Source organism: Panthera onca, chromosome C1, assembly GCF_046562875.1.
Source record: "Panthera onca isolate mPanOnc1 chromosome C1, mPanOnc1 haplotype 2, whole genome shotgun sequence".
NCBI classification, from domain to species: Eukaryota; Metazoa; Chordata; class Mammalia; order Carnivora; family Felidae; genus Panthera; species Panthera onca.
Window position 1 is genome coordinate 12,194,277 of NC_138346.1, and position 22,642 is coordinate 12,216,918.

General features: G+C 48.2%; 1 protein-coding gene across 1 annotated transcript in view; it reads left to right on the forward strand.

The window, feature by feature from the left end:
• Positions 1 to 979: 979 nt before the first annotated feature.
• IRS1 (insulin receptor substrate 1) overlaps positions 980 to 22,642 on the forward strand; it is a 62,682-nt gene continuing 41,019 nt past the window's right edge. Inside the window, exon 1 of the mRNA XM_060623941.3 lies at positions 980 to 4,705. Coding sequence (XP_060479924.1) covers positions 980 to 4,684 — 3,705 coding nt within the window. The 3' untranslated portion in view covers positions 4,685 to 4,705. The remainder of the gene's footprint in view (positions 4,706 to 22,642) is intronic.

Below are 22,642 nucleotides of genomic sequence, written 5' to 3' on the forward strand. Positions count from 1 at the left end.
GGGCTCTCGGCAACTCTCCGAGGAGGAGGAGGGAGGAGGGGAGAAGTAACTGCAGAGGCAGCGCCTCCCGGGGAAGAGGCGTCTTCCCCGACTCCTTCCCAAACCTCCCCCTTTGCCTCCCGCCCTCGTCCCCTCCCCTCCTCCCCTGCCGACTGGAGCGAGGGGCAGGGATGAGCCTGTCCCTCCGGCGCGTCCCCAGCTCCCTCGGCCGCCTAGTAGCGTTTCGCGTGGAAAAGGCACTTTCTCCGTCCGCCGAGATGGGCCCGAATGGGGGCTGCAGCGGACCCGTCCGCGGGCGGCAGCAGCAGCAGCAGCAACAGCCGCAGCGCCGCGGTCTCTGCGATTGAGCTGGTATTTGGGCGGCTGGTGGCGGCGAGGCGGTTGGGGGGTGGGAGGAGGCGGAGGAGGAGGCGAAGGAGGAGGAGGAGGAGGGAGAACCCCGTGCAACGTTGGGACTTGGCAGCTCGCCTCCCCCTGCCCAAGGATATTTAATTTGCCTCGGGAATCGCTACTTCCAGAGGGGAACTCAGGAGGGAAGGCGCGCGCGCCTGGAGGGGCAACGCGGGGACCCCTGGCCGCCGCCGCCGCCCGCCTGCGCCAGACTCCAGCCCGGGCGGCGAGAGATGCATCTTCGCTCCTTCCCGGCCGCGGCGGCTGCGAGGAGACTTGGCTCTCGGAGGATCCGGGCTGCACTAGCGCCGGACGCACTGCCTCCCCCCCAGGGCATGAAACGCCCGTAAACTCCGGCCGGGGCCACCTCCTTGGCGCAGCCGCTGCGTCCCCCTTCGGCTGCCCCTCCCCGGCGCGGGCGGCGGCGTGGTGTTTGGAGTCGGGGGTTCTGCCGCCTCCAGCCCTGTTTGCATGTGCGGGGCCGCGGCGAGGAGCCTCCGCCCCCCACCCGGTTGTTTTTCGGCGCCTCCCTCTCCTCGGCGGCGGCGGCGGCGGCGGCGGCGGTGGCGGCGGCGGTGGCGGCGGCAGCATGGCGAGCCCTCCGGAGACCGAAGGCTTCTCGGACGTGCGCAAGGTGGGCTACCTGCGCAAACCAAAGAGCATGCACAAGCGCTTCTTCGTGCTGCGGGCGGCCAGCGAGGCGGGGGGCCCGGCGCGCCTCGAGTACTACGAGAACGAGAAGAAGTGGCGGCACAAGTCGAGCGCCCCCAAACGCTCGATCCCCCTGGAGAGCTGCTTCAACATCAACAAGCGGGCGGACTCCAAGAACAAGCACCTGGTGGCCCTCTACACCCGGGACGAGCACTTTGCCATCGCGGCGGACAGCGAGGCGGAGCAGGACAGCTGGTACCAGGCCCTCCTGCAGCTGCACAACCGGGCCAAGAGCCACCACGACGGGGCCGCGGCCCCCGGGGCAGGAGGCGGCGGGGGCAGCTGCAGTGGCAGCTCGGGCCTCGGCGAGGCTGGGGAGGACTTGAGCTACGGGGATGTGCCCCCAGGACCTGCGTTCAAGGAGGTCTGGCAGGTGATCCTGAAACCCAAGGGCCTGGGTCAGACAAAGAACCTGATTGGCATCTACCGCCTCTGCCTGACCAGCAAGACCATCAGCTTCGTGAAGCTGAACTCGGAGGCGGCGGCCGTGGTGCTGCAGCTGATGAACATCAGACGCTGCGGCCACTCCGAGAACTTCTTCTTCATCGAAGTGGGCCGTTCCGCAGTGACGGGACCTGGGGAGTTCTGGATGCAGGTGGATGACTCTGTGGTGGCCCAGAACATGCACGAGACAATCCTGGAGGCCATGCGGGCCATGAGCGACGAGTTCCGTCCTCGAAGTAAGAGCCAGTCCTCCTCCAACTGCTCCAACCCCATCAGCGTCCCCCTGCGCAGGCACCACCTCAACAACCCGCCACCCAGCCAGGTGGGGCTGACCCGCCGCTCTCGCACCGAGAGCATCACCGCCACCTCTCCGGCCAGCATGGTGGGCGGGAAGCAGGGCTCCTTCCGCGTGCGCGCGTCCAGCGACGGCGAGGGCACCATGTCCCGCCCGGCCTCGGTGGACGGCAGCCCCGTGAGTCCGAGCACCAACAGGACGCACGCGCACCGGCATCGCGGCAGCTCCCGGCTGCACCCGCCTCTCAACCACAGCCGCTCCATCCCCATGCCTTCGTCCCGCTGCTCGCCTTCTGCCACCAGCCCGGTCAGTCTGTCGTCCAGCAGCACCAGTGGCCACGGCTCCACCTCGGACTGCCTCTTCCCCCGGCGCTCTAGTGCTTCTGTGTCCGGTTCCCCCAGCGATGGCGGTTTCATCTCCTCGGATGAGTACGGCTCCAGTCCTTGCGATTTCCGAAGTTCCTTCCGCAGTGTCACCCCGGATTCCCTGGGCCACACCCCACCGGCCCGCGGGGAGGAGGAGCTGAGCAACTATATCTGCATGGGAGGCAAAGGCTCCTCCACCCTCACCGCCCCCAATGGTCACTACATTTTGCCTCGGGGTGGCAATGGTCACCGCTACGTCGCCGGGGCCGGCCTGGGCACCAGCCCAGCCCTGGCCGGGGATGAAGGAGCTAGTGCAGCCGATCTGGATAATCGGTTCCGAAAGCGGACTCACTCGGCCGGCACGTCCCCTACCATTTCCCACCAGAAGACCCCATCGCAGTCCTCGGTGGCTTCCATTGAGGAGTACACGGAGATGATGCCTGCCTACCCGCCAGGAGGTGGCAGCGGAGGCCGCCTGCCCGGCTACCGGCACTCCGCCTTCGTGCCCACCCACTCCTACCCCGAGGAGGGTCTGGAGGTGCACCGGGGCCACCACCGCCCAGACACCTCCTCTCTCCACACTGATGATGGCTACATGCCCATGTCCCCAGGAGTGGCCCCAGTGCCCAGCAGCCGCAAGGGCAGCGGGGACTACATGCCCATGAGCCCCAAGAGCGTGTCTGCGCCACAGCAGATCATCAACCCCATCAGGCGCCATCCCCAGAGGGTGGACCCCAATGGCTACATGATGATGTCCCCTAGCGGCAGCTGCTCTCCTGACATCGGAGGTGGGCCCAGCAGCAGCGGCAGCGGCGCCGCCCCCTCTGGGAGCAGCTACGGGAAGCTGTGGACCAACGGGGTCGGGGGCCACCACCCTCACGCTCTGCCACATCCCAAACTCCCCGTAGAGAGTGGTGGCGGCAAGCTCTTGTCTTGTACCGGTGACTACATAAACATGTCGCCGGTGGGGGACTCCAATACCAGCAGCCCCTCCGACTGCTACTACGGCCCGGAGGACCCCCAGCACAAGCCAGTCCTCTCCTACTACTCGTTGCCAAGGTCCTTTAAGCACACCCAGCGCCCCGGGGAGCTGGAGGAGAGTGCCCGGCACCAGCACCTCCGCCTTTCCTCCAGCTCTGGTCGCCTTCTCTATGCCGCCACCGCAGAAGACTCCTCCTCCTCTACCAGCAGCGACAGCCTGGGCGGCGGGTACTGTGGGGTCAGGCCCGATTCTGGCCTCCCGCACATCCACCATCAGGTCCTGCAGCCCCATCTGCCTCGAAAGGTGGACACGGCTGCCCAGACCAACAGCCGCCTGGCTCGGCCCACGAGGCTGTCCCTGGGGGATCCCAAGGCCAGCACCTTACCTCGGGTCCGAGAGCAGCAGCCACAGCCCCCGCTGCTGCACCCTCCGGAGCCCAAGAGCCCAGGGGAATATGTGAATATTGAGTTTGGGGGGGATCAGCCGGGCTACTTATCTGGTCCCGTGGCTTCCCGCGGCTCGCCTTCTGTCAGGTGCCCATCCCAGCTCCAGCCAGCCCCCAGAGAGGAAGAGACTGGCACTGAAGAGTACATGAACATGGACCTGGGGCCGGGCAGGAGGGCCACCTGGCAGGAGGGTGCCGGGGTCCAGCCAGGCAGAGTGGGCCCCACACCTCCTGGGGCGGCCAGCGTGTGCAGGCCCACCCGGGCCGTGCCCAGCAGCCGCGGTCACTACATGACCATGCAGATGGGCTGTCCCGGTCAGAGCTATGTGGACACCTCACCAGTTGCCCCCATCAGCTATGCTGACATGCGGACAGGCCTCGTTGTGGAGGAGGCGAGCCTTCCGGGGGCCACGGCCGCCGCTCCCTCCTCATCCTCGGCGGCCTCGGCTTCCCCCACTGCGCCTCAAAAAGCAGGGGAGCTGGTGGCCCGCTCTTCCCTGCTGGGGGGCCCGCAGGGACCCGGAGGCATGAGCGCCTTCACCAGGGTGAACCTCAGCCCCAACCGGAACCAGAGTGCCAAAGTGATCCGTGCGGACCCGCAAGGGTGCCGGAGGCGGCACAGCTCTGAGACCTTCTCCTCGACACCCAGTGCCACCCGGGCGGGCAACACGGTGCCCTTCGGAGGGGGCGCTGCAGGAGGGGGCAGCGGTGGTGGCAACGGCAGCGCCGAGGAGGTGAAACGCCACAGTTCTGCTTCCTTCGAGAACGTGTGGCTGAGGCCTGGGGAGCTCGGGGGAGCCCCCAAGGAGCCGGCCCAAGTGTGCGGGGCCGCCGGGGGTTTGGAGAACGGTCTTAACTACATAGACCTGGATTTGGTCAAGGACTTCAAACAGCGCCCTCAGGAGCGCCCCCCTCAACCACAGCCGCCCCCGCCCCTGCCCCCTCATCAGCCTCTGGGCAGCAGCGAGGGCAGCTCCACCCGCCGCTCCAGCGAGGATTTAAGCGCCTATGCCAGCATCAGTTTCCAGAAGCAGCCAGAGGACCTCCAGTAGCTCGACTGGACATCACAGCAGGTGCGTTTCATGGTGACAAAGTCAGAAGACAAAACTGCTTTGAACCCTGTGCTGGAATTCTCTTCCTCTTTGCTTAGGCCCCCTTTCCTCTCCTTCCCACTGCTTCCTTAGGGGGTGCATTCCCAGGATGGGAGAGGTTAGGGCACACAAGGTGTGCTCTGCCCCCCTCCCCCCCCCCCCCCCCCCCATGACACTTGGCTGGTGGTCAAATAAACCTGTTGGAGCAGCGGCCCAGGAGGCCTTTTTCATTTGAGGTTCCCAAGTGAAATACTTAACCGTATGATTTTCAAAAATATATACCCTACACCAGTGCTGAGGCTTGTGAAGTCCCTATATAAGAACCTTGTTCTCTTTATTGAAGTTTTCTTTTGACTGTATATTTAGGTCAGTCCCTAGAAGGAACAGACGACAAAAATACTGGTTAATACAGGGTCTAAACCAAACCCTCCACTTGAGATAGTTTCTTGCAGCTCTTCAGGGTGATCTTATCAAGTTGCTCTGTGTCCTTTAGTTCTGTGATTTCACAATACCAAGGCAACATAAATAGCAGTGGAAACATCAATTTTTATTCCTGCTGCCCTAAAACGATTCAGGAGGAAGAGCTTATTCAGGCTTACATATTTAGAGAGACATACTTGCCTGTTTGTGACTCTCTGTAGAAAGTAATTATGGGTGACATTCTCTTTTTGTTCCCGAACCAGCATTTGTGAAATATTATTCACACACCGACCCACCACCTCACAGGCATGGCTGTTTTTATACAGGGTATGCAGTGAAGTCTGCTGGTGTCTGAGACCCATTATTAGTTAAGAGTTATGGAAATCCACCCCAGCGTGTCTGCCTTACCGTTGTCTGTTCTTGCAAAGGCCTCAGGGAGACATCACCCAGATCGTTTGAGGACTACCGCACATCTTCTGTAAAATTACTTAACATTTTTTTGTGTGTGGAAGAGAAAGAGTATTGAGCTAGGGGAGCGCGGGGGTCTGGTTTGATTTTGCATTGAATGTTAAAGCCCCTTCATTTGGGGGGCATTTCTGGTTGGTCTTTAAAGGCAAGAGTAGACACCTCAGTAAATGTGGAAACTTAGCCTGTTACGTCTCCTGTGGCTAAGGCTCTACTGAAAATGAAAAACATTTGTAATAGGAAATCAGCCTGTCCTTCATTCCGTTGAGCCTGTTTTCTGGTGGTCATAATTGTGGGAAGAAGAGAGGAGTGCAGTTTGCAAATAATGTGATGAGTTGGCAATGTAGAAGTTTCCAGCATTTGGAAACACTTTATTCTGACGAACTGATTATCTTGTGATAGTCTTTTTGATATATGCTTCACAGAATGAGCTTTTAAAAGCATTATTCTTCGTAATGTGTGTCCATTCATAAGAAATTGTGCATTGGGTTTCTATTCATAGGTATTTGCTTATCATGTGGCCTCAGTCTCCTTGATTCTAACAGCCTCTAATATTTGACCCCTATCCTTCTCTGTTTTCTAGAACAAGACATAGATATAAAAACATTCCGACTAAGATTTTAGAGGCTATATTACACAAAGCATTATTTGATCAGTATTTAACCTCTCTTTTCATGAGTCACTAGACGAGAGATTTAATTGTATATATCAACATCAGTTAAAAACTTTGGTCATTTTTAAATGATAAAAAAAATGCTTAGGGGAAAACCCCTCTAATCCTTTAACCATTTATGCTGCAAAGTGTTTCATTTATAAAGTAATGAGAGTTTGAAGGAAAAAAGAAAAAAACCCAGCAGAACCAACATTGTGGCCAGAGGGGAGATGAAAGAGGACAGGAAAGAAGAAATTCTCCTCACCTGCTTTCTTCGGTCAAACCGGTCTCTTTTTATGTAGAGTAGAAGAAATAATATTTGCTCTAAAAGAAACTGATGACCAAATAGAGTTTTCATCTTTTCAAGGGGCTTTAAAATGCAATCCCCTTTACGTGGAGGGTACCTTAAAAACCAACCAACCAAAGCCAAACGATCTTCTGAGCTTTCTTAGGGAGAGTATAATATTTTGGAACACGCATATAGTCATATCCCTAATAATCTGGGAGTAGCAGCACACCATGCTTTCACAGCACCATGGCAGAAAAATTCGACAGTGCATATTGTACGATGTAAATGGCGAGATGAGAGGTGTGTGCGGGTGTTTTCTGTGAGGCACCGAATGCTGCTTGGCCCCCTTCCCATCATGAATTCTGCTCACCTGCCTCTGCCCTGTTGAGTTTAAAGACAGTCCATTCTCCTCTGAAACACAAAAGCGGACCCACCCCTGGCAAACAACTTTTCCCAGGAATGAGTATGCTGCTTTGTAAAAACATCCTTTTCCTAACTCCCTCGGCAATTTCTGTCTTTGCCTGCCTTGCTGTTGCTCAGGTAAAACCCGAAACTGGGAAGTAATGAGGCGCGCTTCCTCCTCACCCCCTCCTCCCCGTTTTATTAAACATTGCGGCTTCTCCAGTATTTTTCTCTATTAAAGGAGAACATTTGTGAGGCAGCTCAGGAGCTCAGAACTGGTGGTTTTCCTTCTGATTGACCTCATGGCAGCTACCGGGTTTTGTCAACCTGTGTCTCCTTGGAGTTCTGTTTTTAGTTGTTTTCCGGCATCCCCTTCTCCCCTGTTCTTTGTTTCCCATCTCTTGTTTCCTGTTTCTGGCGTTGTCTTGTTGTGTGTGTGTCTGTGTGTGTGTGTGTGTGTGTGTGTGCGCGCGCGCCTCATTTCAGAATCTCGCAGTCCTTGTGGCCTACTCTGCAGAGAGTGGGTTGAGAGCCCAAGAAAGAAGGCAGAAAGGACACAGCAGCCCAGTTTTTCAATTTGTTTTTTAGTTTTGAAACTGCAGCTCGGGCACATAGATCAGGCTTTGGCAAAGGCACAGACCCAAGCCACCCCTTTTAGGTCCCCCTCCCCCCTTATTTTTCTTTTTTGGTCATTTTGTTATGATCCCTTCAAAAAAAAAGGGAGGGGGGAGCATTTCTTTTCTTTCACTGCATTTCCTTGGGATTTCAAGGATTCCTACCTCCACGACTACCTCCCTCCTCCTCCCTCCTTCCCTTCCCCTCCCTGTGTGGCCTTTTTGTCTGGCGCATACCGTCTCAGCTCTGGCACTTTCCCGTTTCCCGGGTCACCTCCGCTTCCTGCATTCCTCCCTATTTATTTGGCACTTGGCTCCCCTCCCTCCTCCGAGCCCCTTGAGCCGGGGGTTGGGGAATCTGCAGCGGGGCTGAGGCCGCCCTCACAAACCTCCCACCCCGCCCACCTCCGGTCGCCTGGGGGCGCCGGGCTGCCTGGCCCCGTCCCCGCCCCGCCGGCGGCGTGGTGGTCGGGAGAGCCTGCTGAGCCCCGGCCCCTCGGTGCAGGACTGGCTCTGGGTGGGCGGGGAGGACGGGCGCGGATTGGCTCCCGCCAGAGCCAATCAGCGCGAGCATTGGCAGGACTGCGGAGGGCGCGGGGTGGGGCCTCGAGCGGGGGTCGGGCGGGGGCGGTGGGCTCGGGCCTCCGTCGGGGTCTCCGCGGTAGCCGGCGGGCTGGGCATCGGGGGCGCCAGTCGTCTACCTCTGTCCCTCCACCTCTTCCCTCTGGAGCCCGCGGAGCTGAGCCAGATGCGCGTCTCTCCCCCCGCCTCCCTCCCCCCCCCCCCCCCCCCCACGCCCGGAGGATGTTATGCTCTCAGCCTTATTCGTGCCTCCAGCCCATAATCCCAAGAATGAGAAAGTCCAACCAGCCCACTGACAGAGGCCGGAAACACACACTTCCTCTTTTTTTTAATTGAGAAAAATCCAGGCCATGACCATGTGACATGCCCCATTTTGTTTCCCTCCTCTCTTTACTACGGTTTACTACGACGCCACGTTCCTTCATCTTCCTGTCTGGAAATCCAGGAGCACGTGGTTGTAGGATTGATTGGGTTGGCTCAAGATTCTTACATTTACGTCCCTTACTAATGGGAGGGAGGAGGGGGGAAAAAAAACGGAGGAGGAAGTACAAGTGCTGTGGCTGGCACTGTTTGGGGAATCATTCAGGAAAAACTCATTTGGCTGGAAATTGCATTAGGGTCAACACTATATATCGAGCGGCTGCAGTTCGAAAAGCATGGAGCCAGATAAGATCAACAAAAACTGACCCTTCTAGGCCCAGGGGAGCTCCCGGTGAAATGAAAACGCCGGATATAGCTTGCAAATCATGAGAATCTAGAGATTGATTGCAAAGGCCTGGGTAGGGTTTGGTACTGAGGTTGGGGAAAACGCTGCTTAAGCTCTCAAAACCAGATTTGTTTTTTTGACCAGTGACAGCTCCAGTGAAAGATCATCAGGGGAGACTGGCTACCTTTCCTAAAGCTTGCTAGGTTTGTGTTGTGGCCCTCACATAACCAACAGCATATGAGATGTATTACTTGAGGGGATGGAAAATGTGTTCAGATCTGTCCTTTCTAAAATAAAGGAAAATAAAAGAAATCCTCCCCTTCCCCTCTCACCAGCCAGCATCCCTCATGCATCGCTGCAGCATAAGCCCCAAAGGCAGCCGCTTTTTCCGTAGGTGTAAATGTAAGGAAGAAGCACCGCCCTGATGTAAATGCCATGCCTCATGCTGTTCTGAGCTGTGGGAGAGTTTCTCTGTTCCAGAAAACTTGGAACATCTAACAATCTTATTAATCTCTGCTCTCCTTGAAGTAGCATTTTAGGTTAAAAAAAAATCCATAAAAAATTCTATATATTGTAGTCGTTTCTCTGATTGCCCCCCCCCCCCCCCCCAAATGAAGACTATCTCCAATATTGCCTACAACAAAGGACTTGCAATTCAAAAGTTCATGTCTTCCCTGACCCTTGCTTCCCCCCTCCCACCCCCGGAGTGGTGGGGAGGTTATCAAAATTTCTGGAAAATAGCTTTATGCTATCTTTAATGATGGAATGGAAAAAACAGTTCCTGGAAGCCAGAGATCTTGGGTTGTAACACAGCCTGTGCCCTTCACTAGCTAAGCGACCTTGGGCAAGTCACTTAATTTCTCGGAACCTATTTCCTCATCGGTAACTCGAGAGTTTTGTTCTAAATTATTCTGACCTCCTTTGCAGCACTAAACATAGGAGTATTTTGGAGACAATAACTGATATTCTTTAATGGGTCAGTTGTAATGAGGATTCTTTCCGAAGAAGCTGTTGATGGGGTCATAATGAAGTGCATGAGAATATTCTGTTTCGTCCTGTTCTGGCTTTTGGATCACTCTTAATAGTTTTGATTCAGGACCTATTTTAACCTTTCTGGTTTGGAGGGGAGCAGATTTTAACAGACCTTAAGACAAGACCTCCAGACTGCACCAGTCTCAATTTTTCGAAACTTTTCTAGACTGAACTGGGCTCCTCCTCCTCTTTCCTTGTTGAAAACTCAAATGCGTGTGGGAATGCAAGTCGGCTGCTAGTTTCTTGCCTCCTAAGGTCAACTGTTGGAAGCATCCCACCCCACAGTACAGGTCAAGCTTTAACCAATCGATGCCTATGACATGATTCTGTTTCTTCTCTTGGAAATCACCCCTTCTTATGTGGGTGGTATGCTTATGGATAGTGTTTCTCATTTGTACCGTCAGAATCCTTCAGTGAGGTATCAGAGAGGAAACCTGAGAGGGCAAGTGAGGACTATAGGAAATCTTTTACAATTTTTTGTTTCAGCCCTGTTAGGTGTGTGAAAAGGCCCTGTATTTCTCTTGCTGGCAGCCTGAGTTTCATCTAGCTTTTTTGTGTGTTCTCTTTTCCAATCCTTCTGCTACCTATCATGTATATTTCTTAGCTGTATAGTATATTAATGGGTTTTTTTTTTTATTTTGGTGGGTTGGTAACTTTAGGATAATGGGACACCTCACAATTACAAGGTTTTGCTTTAAAGAAAGCTATTCTCTCAATCATTTCCTCATGTTACAAAGTTACTGGAAATTGTATTCAAGGAAAATAGTGTCTTGTGAATTCAGTTTGAAGTCAGTTTCCCACTAAAGATTCTGCAACCCTCTTTGCCACATCTACAATTATATACTTGATTTATTATTTCCTTATGAGACCGTAGCTACGCGTCAGAGTCTAAAAGCTCTTCTTAAAATGTTCTTGAAACATGTTTAGAAGTTGTAATCACGTTGAATTTTAATTTAACAGAATTACATTCTAGTATTGGTATGGGATATACTATTAGTATGCTAATTGCCAACTAATGAAATAGTTGCTCCCCAAAAAGTTATCATAAAGCTTTTTTGAATGATAGCTAGGAAATATCATCTACTTACTTCCATTCTTGTCTTGCAAGGTGGAGATGGGAGTATCTTGCCTGTTCTTGATTCACAGAAAAAAGGAAAAGATAGATTAGATGGGTATAAGGTACTGTCATCTATGGGGAAAGGAACATTTCCCATTTTAATAATATTCTTGCTTCAGGCTCTGCTATAATCTGTTTGTTAAAATAGAGTTGGTTGGATAAACGGTATTTGTGCTTCCTCAATGAGCCAGTGATCTTTGAATAATAGAGCTTTTAAAAATGATGTGTTGATGTTGAAAAGGCTGCTTTTCTTTTTCAACCCTCTTTCTGTATTTTCATTAATGATGGCAGTGGAATTGAATATGTGGGTCAGGCTATAATTTTAATTGGATCATTGCATCTGTCTTCAAGCGGAGAGGAAATTTTGTGGTTTTATTACCCCCACCCTGAATGTTTTATTGAGTAATGTTTTACTGAGTGAGCATTCATTGTTTTCCTTTTGCTATTCCTTGTTTGCTCGTTTGTTTGTTCCCCACTCTGTGTCGTACCTTCTGCCATCTACTCCTGGTTCTGTTTGAGCCAAACCCACATACATTGGATGCTAATTGGTTGGGCTGTAAAGAAGATGCCGGTAAACCCAAGTTCATAAACTTTTCTCCCTTGTTTTCTATTGACCAAAAAATACTTGGATGTGAGTTCTCTGATCTGCCCTGACATATTTAGGTCATGCTGCTGAATGAACAGTATCACTTAATCTTGAGAAATTGATAGTTGTGTTATGTTTGTTGAAATGATTAAAGAGACATCCCCCCCCTTTTTTTTCTGTGAATGTGGATAGTGTGGCAAACAAATTATATTTTGCACAAAAAGTCATGATGCTTCTTTTTAGGAAAGTTACAATCCATGCGAGGTGGGGAAAAATTTGAGAAAAGACATTTATAAAAATATGACAGTTAAAGGTCTGCAAAATATTCATTAGTTACTCTGTCCTCAACTATTATTCGTCTTTTATTCTCTCATGATCATTTCCCTGCTCCCTTTTCAAATTATCTGAAGGGCTCATTAGGATTCCAGAAAATAATCATACTTACTCTTGAATTTTAGGGATTGTGGAGATAATCAGAAGAACTTTAGCTTCTCTGGTACAAGACCAGAGGCCGCCTACCTCCCAAACTCAACATGCATGATCTGCCCTCGGCCTAACAGCCCCCAGACCATGTTTTCTTGCTGGCCCCTCTCCCTCTTTTCCTCAACATACACCACTGAGCACCGACGGTGTTCCAATAGCACATATTTTCTTGTAAGCCGATGGGGGTGGACCCATGAAAGTGGAGGGGGGGAAAGGTGGTGAAGGCAGTTCAAGTAATTACCAAACTTCTTACGGCACAGCTTATCTGGGGGAAAAGAAACAAACCAAAAAACAAGATTCTGAACATGAAATCCATGAAAGTCAGCATTTTTTCATAGCCTTACGGGGTGAATGTGCCCATCTACCTCAAAGGATTATGCTTTTCTCAGCCCTTCTAACCCTGCCTTCCTGGCTGGCAGTAACACCAGCATAATTAAATAGCTTATAAGGCTGTTGAAACTATTTGGAAGAGTGGCCCATTTTTGGATATTCAGCCGGCAAACGTAATATTAGCAAGAAGCAAGAGAAAGATCTCTTTGGCTCTTTTGTGCAGGCGAAGAGGCCAGGAGAGGGGGTCCAGGTGTTACAGGGACCGGAGTTCATGAGGACTTGCTGGAGGTTGGGCCACGTTACGAAGCCTGGGGTGAAGGTGGAAGCTGCAAAAGAAATTGTGAAAGTCTTTTCTTTCCGTCTTCGAAGTTCTATCATTCAAGGACTTTTTTTTCCCCCCCCTTCGGGTGGGTGGTTTTTATTTTTAGTAGTGACAGGCTTTAACCCTCTGACCTCTGGTTCCTGTGCCTGCTTCTGGCTGGAAGTATAATCTCCTTTGAGGTTTTGTCATTGCTGTTTCTTCTGTGTGTTCCCTTGCACTCTCTCTGCTTTGATGATGGGCAGTCGTATTTGTTTTTAAGGTTAGAGTCGTTTCTTACGGGAACAAAAAAGCATTTCTTTTTTAAGACCACCAAGTCTTAGGATAGCTTGCCGGATCTAGTCACGTTATTTAAAAAAAAAAAAAAAAGTGTCGGTGTGGGTAATTCGTGCGTGTGCTCTAAGTTTCAAGCAGTTGAAAACATCTTTTTTTTTTTTTTTAAGGTATAAAGTGAAAACTAAGCTTCCCTCCCGCTCTTGCTTCCCAGGTCGCCTTCCCCTAGGCCACCATCAATGCTGGATTTTGTTTATGTTTCCAGAGATGAACTGCTCATAAATTTTGAAGCTTAGTAATAGGGGGTTGGTTAAATGCCCAACTACTCCAAGTCTTCCATGGAAGAACATGCTCAGATTCCCCGTGTTGGCACCGAAGGAACACAGCAGAGAGCATGCCTCTTACAAGAGACTCACTGCCTTTTTTGTTAAGAGGAAAAAAGAAAAGTACTCTTTCCTTTCCTTGCCTCTTGTGACTCTTCGGGACGCAATATAAAAAGCGTAATCTAGTGTAACCCAGTGATGGAGGGAACGCATTAGTTAGGAAATGATCTGCTTTTCTAATTTTGAAGCGTTTGTGCAAATTGATTATGAAGGGAAAAGGGCCTGAGTCTTCAAAGTGCAAGACTTTATTATTCTGTTTTCTCCTCGGGGCACTTCCATGGGAGCTGGCCAGCATTTCCCCGCCCCCTCCAATGGAATGAACAACTAGTTCTTAATATAGTGTGGTAGGATTAACTATAAAGGTTAACGATCCTTTTGAAGGCTTTCTGGTCACCCAGGTCTCCTATTGGTGAGAGTTCAAAAGAATTAATACTTTCTATTGGAATGGTCTGAAAGATTGGGGAAACCATTTCAAATTCTGGGAGCAGGTTACTTTAGACATCATAATCGCATGTAAATAATACAATAAATTGCTTTCGTGATTTCCTCTCCTAGTAACTTTGGAGAAAGTGAGTGGAATCTGTTCCGTCTCCTGAGGAAATGTATATCACTGTGTGTATGACAGAGATGATCTCTACTTTGTACCAGTGAGGCAGCCTAATGGTTAGACACATTTATGGCTGATGTCCTTCCTGATTGTGGTCCAGGTACGGTATGAATAGGATGGGGCAGTTCTCATTACAAAATAGAAACTTTGAGAACATGAGAACAGATAACATTTAAGTCATAATTACCAATATTTTTATCATTTTTGGTGACTTGTTAATAAGAATATGCTAAAGGCAATAATACCGGGTTTTCTTCCAGATCCTCTGGAGTGAGGGATGAAATACAGCATGCAGGAACTTTTTTTTTTTTTAATTTTTTTTTTTAACGTTTATTTATTTTTGAGACAGAGAGAGACAGAGCATGAACGGGGGAGGGGCAGAGAGAGGGAGACACAAAATCCGAAACAGGATCCAGGCTCTGAGCCATCAGCCCAGAGCCCGACGCGGGGCTCGAACTCACGGACCGCGAGATCGTGACCTGAGCTGAAGTTGGACGCTTAACCGACTGAGCCACCCAGGCACCCCCAGCATGCAGGAACTTTTAAAACAGCTGTTAAAGAATTTAATATAGGAAGCAAGCTAATTTCTTAGGTGTATGCATCATTTGCCTGCATTAGGTGTACGTATCATTTGGGCTGTAAGAAACCACCCCAAGACCTGTTGCCTTAAGATATCGGTCATTTGTTAGATCCCAGTCCTGAGGGCTGGGGAGCTGGGCTGCGTTCAGCCGGGCAGTTCCTGTCTCACCTGGGTAAACTCCTGTGGTTGCAGTTGGTGGACGGTTGGCCGAGGGCTGGTTGGTTTACAGTGGTTTCCCTTACTTGTCTGGTGGATGATGCTGACCGTTGGTGCCTGCTGTTGGTTGAACCAGAGCAAGCTAACCCAAAGTTCGCGCAGTCCTTGGGTGAGCAACCAGCCGCAGCCAGAGGGGGCAGGAGTGCACAAGTACTTTTCAGTGCTCTGCTTACACCACTTTTGCTGCTCTCCCATTGGCCGGAGCAAGTCACAAAGCCGTGCCCAGTTTCAAGGGATAGGAGAATAGACACTACTTCTTGATGGGATAAGCCATTGTTTCTGACTTCTACAATGTATGAGCGTATGTATACGTGCAGTTGTTCATACCATCATTGACCATTTATCAGTTGCATGTTGAACATTTAGAATAAAGTTATTCTTAAATGTGTATAATGAGCATGCCTAGCTTTGGGTGAAACAGCCCTGATTCCCTTTGTATGAAGTGTTATCACTTTGTTCCTTCTAATTTTTCTTTTGTGAAAAACACAAAAGCTTAGAAGGTCTCCACAAACTTTTATTGAGTTCGTACTGTGAACCCGGCACTGGGGACGGAAATAGGTGTGCCCCTGCCTTCCTGGTGCTTGTAGGAGGCAGAGAACAAAGAAGTAAACAGTGAATTTCATTGCTGCACAATGTGGTACGATGAGGAAGAAGGACACGGTGTTACGAAGTGGAATAATGGGAAACCACTTTAAATGTGGGGACAGGAAATGATTTGAGAAAATAGTACATAATATGGTTCTATCATTGAGGTTTGTGAAAGGAGAGCAAATATTTTTATATCACGTGTTCATGGGGCCAGGTGCAGATTCGGATCTTTTTTTTAAGAGTTTGATTTCCCCCTTGAGATAGACCTCTTATGGAATGAGTGAAAGCTGGAAGAAGTTCACCTCTAAGAAAAACATGACAAATGACTCCTGAGGTTTCTAGTATCAGAGGCTGTTGTGGACTACAGTTTCTAACAGTCCTCAGGCAGTTCACACAGTCTTGGCGATGAAATGGGGTAGTAGAGAGGGGCCCAGAGCCACAGGGCATCAGGCATCATCCCTCTGCCCCTTCACCAACACCACCCTCTCCCCACGCATGTGGCAAGCTGGACCAGAGCAGAGCTTGTGCAGAGAACTAGACTTTGAGTGGGGAGTGGTGGAGAGTAACGGGTGAAATGGAGTCCAGGACTTTTCGACGGTTTGAAAGGAATTTTCCCACCTGAGCACAAACGTAGACTTTGGTAACGCAGAGTTGCTGGCTCTTGGGAAGCAAATGCTTGATGGTTGGCAGTATCCGAAGGCCAACCCTGTCCCAGATCTCTTACCAGGCAGTATTTCCATTTTTCTTACACCAGAGCCTCGAATGCCTTAAACGTTCCTGAGGTCAGAGAACAAAACAAAACTGGGACACTGGGTAACATATGTCACATCGCGAGGAGGGAAGGGAGATCCCTAAAGTGTTTTGAGGGGCTAGTTGAGTGGTGTATTTATATCCTGATCTTGACAGCTTGCACCCACCCCCCAGCTCCTCCTTGGCTTGCCCTCTGCCCCCTTCCCAATTCCAGCACACTCTTTGAACCGCCGTTAACAATACCTTCCTTTCAAAGCTGATCTCCTTCCCTCTGGTTAGATTAAGGTATATAAATATTACATTTGTTTCCCTAAAGAATGGGTAATGACTTTACTTCTGAAAATATTTTACTTTCACTGGTAGTGTACCCTGGAAGTCATTGGGATTATAATGAAAACTTTCCCTTTTGCTAAGCTTTTCGTGTGTGTGTGTGTGTGTGTGTGTGTGTGTGTGTGTGTGTAGGCGAGGAGGGCTGGGGAGTGGAAACTACACTCCAATAAAAAGGGTTACATTCCTAAAACTAGGTCTTCAAAAATATTTTGCAGCCTGAGCCTTTGGTCCGTCACAAGTTCCTACAAGGGACAACCTTCAGACAGTGTATGGGCTTGTTGATTCTCGGGCCTTTGAACTGTGTGAGGAATGTGTCTCAAGACGGAAAAAGGAATGACTCCTGCTTTTAGGCTCTAGCCTGAAAGCTGGAAGAATGTTATTGTGTCTTCAAAGCCTGCTTCCCACCACGCTGTATTAGATGGGTTCTTGGAAAGCGTCTTTGCATGATCAAGTATACAACAAAAGCCCGTGCCACCCAATTTGATCTAATTCAATGGCTACTTTTAGGTGGGTTTTAAATTAATGTGTCTCTTCTGTAAGAATACAGCCCCATTCCTCTGCTCCCTCTTTACCCCAGTTGAGATGATTTATAGTGACTCACTAGATTAGGAAACTTGAGGCCTTCCTTTTTGGGGAGGGGGGTGGGGGAGTGGGGATTGGGGATTGGGGAATGTTACTTTAAAAAAAAATAGTGGCAGTGGTATTTCGGAAGGTAAAGAGTTCTTAGCTCTGTGGAATTGAGAATAGATTTTCACTGTAGGTAAGTCAGATTGAGGTTGCATTGTAAAATCAGTACATTTAAATGATCACAGAAAACATGTAGAGTGTTTTATTTGCCTGGTTCAAGTGTACCTGGCACCCTCCCTCTCTCCTTTCTTTCAGAAATTTTCCCTCTTCCTGTGATGGTGGGAAAACCCTGGTGTCCAGGCACTCGGGCACTCTTACCTACTAACAATTGTGAGCTCTTTGAGCGTAGACTCCAGTATCTGAAGAGGGAAGGGCCCACAAGACGCTTGGCCAGGTTAAAAACTTGTTCGTCAACAGTTCAGGGAGCAGTTATTGAATCAAGGCAGGGGATAACTTTAGAAAAAGTCTCAAACAAAAACAATGCTGTGCGTATATTTTGAGTGCCTCCAACCATTTCATTCCCCAGATATCTTAAAAATCAAATTCAGATTTACCATTGTGTTAAAAATAATCAAACCAAATTACAGGAGCTCTTGCAATCTGATATGACCGGATATGAAAAGCTCGGGTGAAATTAATTGCAGCCTCATCATTCATATGTCTGAAATGCTGGGGTGCTTCCTCTGTTTCCCCCAAACCCTTTTTTTAAAGATTGATGGAAACTTTGCTTTGTTTTGACAAGATTTGTTTCTCCGCTTCCAACGGGAGTTTAACCAACTTTTAGTCTGCTGAGAGAGTTCTTCTGATGTTAATTGTAGTTTACTAATCTAGGTCAGAGTTTACTTAGCATTCTCACTGATGAGGTTTAAAAGTATCAAAAGCAACGAGAAAATTATTTGAAAAATAATTATTGTATCACCATTACCTCTGCCTTTACAAAGAGGCTAGTTTGTTCTCTGTGCTTATTCCTTTTCTTCTTCCTGAGTATATCTTTGCTAATTAGCCCTTCTACTAAAATACTGGGACGATCTGGGGAAAGGAATTAAATTTAAATGAGTCGGTTCTGCCAGTGTGGCACGTGTTAGCTACTCTGCTACAATGTTATCCTGGGTCTGGGAAGTTGAACCTAATTGCCAAGGTAGGAAACTGCTCCCTCCCGCCCCCGGGTTCTGTTTCCACACTCCATTGAGGCTGGGCTGGTTTGATGGCCGCAGTTCTAGAACGTGTATTGTAAACTAGTGTATCAGCTATTAGAGCAATTCTTCTTCAACATTGCTTTTGCTATTTCAAGTATGAAGCTAAAACTTAGAATCTAAGCAACTTTACACCTAGCAAAACCAGTTGTCACCCTTTGTTCTGAAACCCCGAATCTGTAATATAAATGCCTTCTGTTTTATTTTGCAGAGTATTTCCATTTTCTTGGCCAGTCATTTGACATTTATGCTACTTTCTAAATAAAACCTTGCAGTGTTTCCCAGCAGGTATATGCATCTGGTATTGGGCTAGGCTATTTCTGGCTCGACCAGCGTGGTTGACTGGGTTCGAATGCTTCATGCAGTGAGTTTGGCATTTGGTAGATACTGTTTGTTGTCGATACTGAATAAATGAATGTGGGGCCATATGTTTTTAAACCACAGTATGGGAAGTATGCCAGCACTTTATTTATCTGTAGACCAGAATCATATTCTGTTCAGGAGGACAGAGAGTGTTTCTCAACTCCATTGCCACGGCCTCACACTTACTTGGCGGGTACTCGTCTTAAATGTTTCCATTCGTTCCATAATCAAGCTGTTGTAATTAGCAAACCTGGATATTTGAAGAAAGCATAACTGGTCATGAAGACAGTGGTGAGGAATTGCCAAAGGCTCAAATGTTTGTAGACCAGACATGAGAGAATGTTCTAGTTAATACAACAAGGAGTTAGTGGGTTTCTGCTGAGTGCCAGGCATAGTCCTAAGTTCTGGACTCACAGCTGTGAAGAACAGACAGCAATTCGGGCCCTTGTAGAGCTTCTTTTCTCAAGGACAGGTTGAGGGAGTAAGCTGTCAAGGATCCGCTTTCCCAGAGGACAAAGGAGACCCACTGAGAGATGTGACAAGGGCTTCTGGCCCCCCCTTTATGGACTTGAGAGGTTGACAACATTGATTTGTACACACACTTTTACCTTAAAACTCATCACAGTCCTTTTGCCTGGGAGTAAATACGTCATTTGGACTCTTTGTGGCTTATCAGTCATGACTGAGTTTACCTTGTGACTCACAAATGCAGCAAAGTCCGATTTTTCTGCTGTAATAGGGCTGTGTATGAGAGAGAAGGAAGTAAGAGTTGAAGCTGATGTGTCTCTGCTTGGAAGAGATGGTCTTACACGTAAAGTCAAGATCTGGAGCAGATGACAATGAGGGAAAAAGGGTGAGGGGTATTGATATCTCTGGGGGGTCATGGCAAAGATGGAAACTGGCCATAGGTATGGCCACCATTGTGTGTTGGGCCACAGATGTGTGTTGGTGTCATGACCGAACCATAGCTCATGTTGCGATGTTGATGTCAGTAATTTTCCCTGGGTGTCAAAACTTTTCTTTTGAACACCAGTACGCAACACTGGTGATGTGTAATACCAATCCTTTTCTGAAATTTTGTCTGGAAATTCTGTTGGAAAAGTATTTAGTATACTTTCTCTATGCTTATTACTTGTATAGAATGTTTGGGAGGAAAGACCAAAATCTTGAAACTACTCCTATATAGAAAGATTTTATTTTTATATTATTGTGTGTTTTGCTAGTAAGGATCTTCAAGCATATTCCTGTTAGAACCACAGATCACAAGAGGAAATCCCACAGTTTCAGGGAACATTTTCTAGTGGTTTAAAGCTTTTATGGTGAGATTTCTTTATAGCTGACTTAAGTCCCTTATTCTCAAGGGAGAGCATTTCCCTCATTCTGATTTTAGTAGTGGTGAGAAGTGATAACCCCTGTCTTTTTTTTTTAATTGGGTATGTAAATTTTATTTTTATCAGAGGGTTTATATATATATATATATATATATATATATATATATATATATATAATCTACTGTAAAGGACAGTAAGGTTGTAAAAACAAATTAAAAAATAAAACATAATGACTACATTTATTTATTTTAATGTTTATTTATTTTTGAGAGAGAGCATGCATGCAGGGGAGGGGAAGAGACCGCGAGCAGAGCTCAGATGTGGGGCTGGAACTCACGAACCTCGAGATCGTGACCTGAGCCAAAGTCAGTCACTTAAACCCCTGAGCTACCCAGGTGCCCCTTTAATGGCTAAGTTTAAATGTGCAGAAAATGATACAGGAAATCACAATAACCTTGGTGCTGGTACTAGTCAGTTTGCTAAAAGAGGAAATAAGGCCGGAAATGATTTTAAACCAACTCTTCAAAGAAAATAGCCGTAAACATAAAATGTTTCATAAATGATTAGACAATGCTCATTAAACTGGATATGACTTTCTGGGTTTCAAATATGATATATATTCATTAGCTGAAATTTATTTATAGAGTCACATTCTTCTGAAAGAAACTTTTTATATTTTGTTTTTTATTATATTTTATGTTATGTATTTTCTAAGAAATATTTTATATTTTATAATTTACTTTTCTACCAGTAACAACAGTGCACCCAGTGCAATTACAATTTGGGGCTCTTTAAAGAGTTTACTTTTAAGTAATCTCTACACCCAACATGAGGCCTGAACTCACAACCCCGAGATCAAGAGTCATGCACTCCACCCACTACGCCAGCCAGGCACCCCCAATTTAGGGTTCTTTTATGTGGCCAGGAGATTTAAAGGTGTTTGAAAACCAGTTGGGAGAGCTGCTGAATATTTATATAATTCCGTTTTTCAAGTAAACTTGTTTCATCGTTCATTTTTAACTCAGTATTTTTTTTTAAGTGTTCCCTTACTTTGTGACACTACAAGATGCCCCAGGATCATCTGATTTATTTTCTGCCCTAACCCTAGAATCTTCCATTTCTCCAAGAAGCCCTGGATCCTTTCCTTGGTGAATTGTATTAGGGACCAACATATTGGCACTAGCTGTGTTTGTTGCTACGGGTGTCATTTATTTTCTGCCCTCCCAGTTGCCAGAGCGAGGAAACACGTGTGTGTATACTACACCCTATAGATACAGACATACCTACAAATATTTCTATATGTAACCATCTGGATCTATACCAAACTACACATGAGTTCATACTGATGTCTCTTAACTCTAATGGATTTCCATATGGATTCTTCTAGCTTTCCCCCTTATCTGTCACCTCCCGCTCCCAACAGTGGGAAACTTTGCACTCACCATCCTCCCTCCATTCACTTCCTTGTTGGAATCTACCTCATGCATATGCATGCCAGGTTCAGAATTGTTAACTTGTGTCCTATAGGAAACAACTTGATCAACCAGAGCGTGGTGCTTATGTATAGTTTCTTTTGCCTTGAGTCTTACAGATTCCCCTCCTTTCCAAAGTTACTTTAGTCAGTATCTTCTTCCTTGGCCCCCTTTAGTGAGGTAGTTTCATGTGTTTGTAATACATTTTGACTCTTCTGTCCCATTCTGTGTTCTACCTGTGATCACTGACTTTTTTTTTTTTTGTAGGATCCCTTAGAATATTTTTTAAAATGTTTTTTAATGTTTATTTATTTTTGAGAGAGAGAAGAGAGCATGAGCAGGAGGGGTAGAGAGAGAGAGGGAGACACAGAATCCGAAGCAGGCTCCAGACTCTGAGCTGTCAGCACAGAGCCCAACGTGGGACCCGGGGCTCGAACTCACGAAGTGTGAGATCCTGACCTGAGCTGAAGTCGGACGCTCAACGACTGAGCCACCCGGGCGCCTCTGTGATCACTGACTTCCTAATGATTTTTAAAAATTTGCAGACATTAAGGTTTATTCTTTTTTTGTGTTTACTTTTTTTGAGAGAGAGTGCAAGCCAAGGAGGGTCAGAGAGAGAGAGAGAGAGAGAGAGAGAGAGAGAGAGAGAGAGAGAGAGAATCCGAAGCAGGCTCCAGGTTCTGAACTGTCAGCACAGAGCCCCACGCGGGGCTTGAACCCATGACCCGTGAGATCATGACCCTGAGCTGAAGTCTGCGCTTAACCACCTGAGCCACCCAGGGGCCCCCACGTTCTTCCCATTTTAATCTGCTCTATGTCAGTATTTATTTGTGCAGCCACAGAGCATTATAGATTTTTGTACCACCTTGGAGCTACTGTGATTGTCACAGCCTGTTTCAGCTTTCTTCCTTGAAGGGTCTAGATATTTGGGCGTTTGAAACTGTGTTGTTTGAATCCTCCTACTGGTCATCTTTTAAAAACCCTGTTTTGTAATCTTGCCTCACTGTAGATATTTATAAAATCTTCACTTTTACTTTGCCGTAGTTGATTGACGGGGCTCAAGGAAACGAGTTAATACAGTTAATTTGAGCCTGGTCATCATCAGTTCCTAGACACCCGGTGGGACTCTGGAACTGGCCACACAGTGCTGCCTGGGCTGGGCACAACAGCGTGGGTCACAGGAGGCAGCCACAGGGCTCAGCCCCATCT